Below are 4388 nucleotides of genomic sequence, written 5' to 3'. Positions count from 1 at the left end.
GGTATACTTTATCCATCTGTACAAAGCACACATCCATCATCTTCATTGATAGAGGTGATGTTAATTTAGTTTCTTAATAGCTGAAGAGATCGCTATCTACAGTATTACAAGACTGTCATCAATATCTACTTTAGACTGGATGGGATGCTTAATGATAGATAGGCTGCAATTTTGCAATCCATTTTCTCCATCCCTATGTTGATCTTTATGTTCTCCTCCTATTTTACCAATGTTTTGTTAGGGATGTTTTCATTTTCTCTTTCAAGTCCCTCTTTGACTACGATTTGTAATAGACATTAAACTAACTCAGCAATAGCATTGATCATAGACTACACTACTTTTAATCAGCTTTACTTTATTTATTTTTGGGTATTGGTTTTACTGACATTGGGGGTGTACTTTATCCATCTTATATACACTATACACATCAATCATCTTCATTGATTATGGAAGCAATATTGACTTAGTTTATTGACACTCGCGTTAAATTGCACTGGGTATAAGATACAAGATTAGCTTTACATTTCTGCAAATAATGTCTTTTAAAAATATCAAATATCATGCCTATTTCACGTGGGTTACTAAGCAGTAATCCATATCACCCTTGATGATGAGTTCAGAGTGTTGAAGATTCCATTGCATGTCCTCTATGAAGAAGTGATCGTGTGGTTGAAATGGTAGAGTGATTTGTAGCTGTAGTGTTTGGGGGTTATAAATATTAAAACTACATTGATGGAAACTATTTTCATACAGGATTAACTGCTTGTCCGACCATAGATTTTCATGGTCGAAGAATTGTGTTTCGAAATTATCGAAGTATTTGATATTGTCTTTGTATCTTTTCATGCGTAAATTTTTATTTTCTTCTAGGTTGAGTATCTATAGGCATTGAATTTTATGATTAGCACAACCTACGTTCAACAATGACGACGTCACATTGATTGTATGCAGTTATCGTTGTCTTACTGCTATATGGTCTCCATTTTCCAGAAGTAGCAAAAAATTTTCATTTTTCTATAATAAATTCAATGGAATGTAACGATCAGTTATGGACTAGAGTAGAGCTCCTTACATAATCAACTCATTACAGTCGTTGTCATCCTCCTTCCAACTCATTTCCATATTGACCGTATCACTGCGATCATTATGACTTACCATTGCTAATACATTAGCAATCATTTCGGCATCTTTCTCTCCCCATACATCAACTAATTTTTCTTTCTTCATCCGAAGAGGCGAATGTTCAATCTTATGAGGGTTATAATTCATCATTATTTTACAGATTAATCCTTCCTCCCATTGGTATGGTATGTTTTGCAGTAATTGATATTCACCATCCCCAAACTTGTAACACTACAATAAATTCAAGTTGGAAATGTCGTTAATGGTCGTCTCCATTTGCAATAGACGTCAAAGTCGACATTCAAGGCTATTTTCGACATGAAACTGAACAGTCAATTTATAGACGGTTCCACTTTAGAATAGAGATTAAATGGAAATAAATTATTCTAGCTTACTTTCAAGCTATCATCTTCCTTTCTTTCCCAAACATAAAGATAATCATCATCAACATACACAACACCAACTAGATGACTCCATGTCAGTCGATCAACGCTCTTCATTCCGGTTGTAAGGTTAATAGTTATTATCCAGCTATTGAATGAGGAGAATATCTGAAATAAATCAATTAATTAATTCGACCAATTGACCTCCAACGTAATTGTAAAATCAGTTCAACAACTTCTTATGTTAGCTAATAAGCATTTTCATCATCTTCTTCTAAATAATACTACCGTCATTTTCATACAAACTTCAAACTAGTATTTTCAACATACGTCCATGAGAATGAGTGTGTTATCCTTCTTTCTATATCTGAAGCGTATCCTATCTTTAGCAGTCGATTCTTCTTCAAGTATTCTATTGATTGATTCCCTGTACTCTCCATAATCTTCTATACCTAGACGCTCGATCAGCTGCAACCAATCAATATTATCCAATTCAATTCAATGGAGCTGAGGATTGAACAAAGTCGATAGAGCTACTAGGGTTAATGAAAGCTTAACCTACGTCGAAATTGTTGATGGCAGTTTGGGGGTTACGTTGGGGTCTATCAAGATCAAATGATTGTGTTTGAGAGGTACCTCGCCAAGCAATTTTATCGCCTTTAATTTAATAAAAACGATTGTGACCATGAATGTATGCATGATTGAATTACAGTTGTTGTACAACCGTCATGTCTTACCTTGTAAATTATATTCATATACATTACGTGCATGATAAATAAGCAATCGATTACTACCAGGAATAAACATTGATCGACCAGATTGATCAAGTTCAACACGAGATTGGACTTGATCACCACTCATTTTGAGTATGAGTTTCTAAATATATCACAGTATTACAATATAGGACTAATATTACAGCACAATAAAATATTTCGCTGATCTACTTTATGACGCATCATGAATATGAGTAACCCAATATTGCACTAACCCTACTGGTACAGTCAATAGTGATCATTGGCTGATCGCCTGATACCAAAATATTGTCAGGGAGCATATCATGTAATATTGGCCGAAATTGATTTTCAAATTCGATACGTTCTTCCATTTTTAACAGACCAACAGTACTTCTAAGAATTCTGGTGTATGACAATATCATATAGGTTTCATCACGGTAGATGTTGATGTGCGTTAAGGGCAATCCACGTTGAAATTCATTGGTAGCAAAGTACCATTTCCTGCTTTCATCCCTTGCATCGATGAAAGCAGGTACTTTGAATGATCGACGAGTCCATTCCTGAGCATTCCACATCTATCCATCAAATTGATACAAATAGCTTTTATCAATTGGATCTAAGAGACGATATTAGACTTTACTGCATTTAGTCAATGGTAGCTTACTTCAATTTGACATTCATTAATCCACTCTTCCGGATCGTCAGGTACATAGTCTTTATACTCCCCTCGACTTCGATATTTTCTCCACCACAACAAGACACAAACACTATCTTGCATTCGTACCCATCGACAATATTCTATGTCGTATTCACATGATATTTTCTTATTTGCAGATGTAATGCAATTCCCCTCAATCTTCCAAATCTAATATATACATAGCACAAAAACAGTTGAACGCAACAGTTTTCAATCACTTGGCATGCTTATTTAATATTCGCTTAAAGTCATGTTCACTGCTAACCTTAACTTCACGGAAATCTTCAGAGAGTGTCATAATAACTTGGGTTTCAGATTGACCAGGGCAAAATTGTACGGAAACAAAGTCAGTGTTCCCTTGATCGTTTCCGGCAAAGCATATTTCTTTATTTTTATCGACATCGTAAACGATCCACTTGTCCTAAGAATATTCAACAAATGAATGAAGAGATTACTTAAGAATGTAGAAAATGAATCAAGAATGATATCAACAACGTATTGTTATTAGCAGTAGAATACATTGCAAAATGTGGAGCTTTCTCCACACTAATTCACAGTCTAATTACAAAATAGATGAATACCGTCTACTGCACATGAGTAAGAGATGCAGGAAGGAAAGTATCAGCAAAATTAAAAGTGATGAAATGAATGTCTGATCCATATTCTGTGTACAATTAAAGATGATGAAGACTATTGACTGAATATTGATGTTAGCACGTTTACAATTTATCCTTTAAGTACCGTAAGGCTATCATCAACTCAATCCTACTCAAATTGCAAAGAGCTACCTTTTTCCCAATTTGCTTGAAGGCTGCAGTCCGGCCGTCAGCTGAGATTTCAACTTCTTCAATATCCATGCTTGGTTTTGATATTCCAAGCACAGTTTGTGATGTTTGATAATCTTTAATCTATTAAAGTAATTGCAATAGTGAGCAAGGCTTCATAGAATGGCATCAACATGCTATCCAAATCGTTGTATTCAATTTATTCTACATCAAAGTATGTCAAACATGGAATTAACATTGTCAGGTAGCGATGGGCTACGCAGTAGCATGGCTTGACAGACAGAATAAACTGCTGCTGCTATGACAAGATGTAGACCTTGATTGATCGATTCTACTAACAAGTAAAATGGGTGAAGAATTGACATGAATGACATGATAGAGTAACGAGTAATCAGCATAGATTTTATTGGCAGTCTGTGACTGATTGGATTGTATTTTTAGCTCTAGTTCAACGATAGTCCATTCTAATTCTTGGCCTTTGCCGTTTTATTATTGTATACTAACATACCACAATTTGGCAGTCTTCTTTAGCATTGTTTTGAGTACCAATTATTCGCAAAGGTTCAAACTCGGGATTCGAAACTGATATAGACTTATCCCTTACATTCTTACCGATTGCTTTGCATGCATCATAAGTATATTGAGTTGTTGCACTAGTGAACACCGA

General features: G+C 35.0%; 1 protein-coding gene across 1 annotated transcript in view; it reads right to left on the bottom strand.

Annotated features, from left to right (window-relative positions):
* Positions 1-564: 564 nt before the first annotated feature.
* The window catches only part of TRIADDRAFT_62630 (uncharacterized protein), a gene marked incomplete at both ends in the record, with an annotated part of 8046 nt that continues 4222 nt past the window's right edge, over positions 565-4388 (bottom strand). Inside the window, 11 exons of the mRNA XM_002118571.1 lie at positions 565-879; positions 1156-1353; positions 1518-1673; positions 1836-1973; positions 2068-2162; positions 2243-2381; positions 2494-2814; positions 2904-3104; positions 3202-3357; positions 3725-3844; positions 4230-4339. Of these exons, the coding sequence (XP_002118607.1) occupies positions 565-879; positions 1156-1353; positions 1518-1673; positions 1836-1973; positions 2068-2162; positions 2243-2381; positions 2494-2814; positions 2904-3104; positions 3202-3357; positions 3725-3844; positions 4230-4339 (1949 nt within the window). The remainder of the gene's footprint in view (positions 880-1155; positions 1354-1517; positions 1674-1835; positions 1974-2067; positions 2163-2242; positions 2382-2493; positions 2815-2903; positions 3105-3201; positions 3358-3724; positions 3845-4229; positions 4340-4388) is intronic.

This window comes from Trichoplax adhaerens, genomic scaffold, assembly GCF_000150275.1.
Source record: "Trichoplax adhaerens TRIADscaffold_224 genomic scaffold, whole genome shotgun sequence".
Classification (NCBI taxonomy): Eukaryota; Metazoa; Placozoa; class Uniplacotomia; order Trichoplacea; family Trichoplacidae; genus Trichoplax; species Trichoplax adhaerens.
This window is presented reverse-complemented; position numbering and strand designations above follow the sequence as displayed.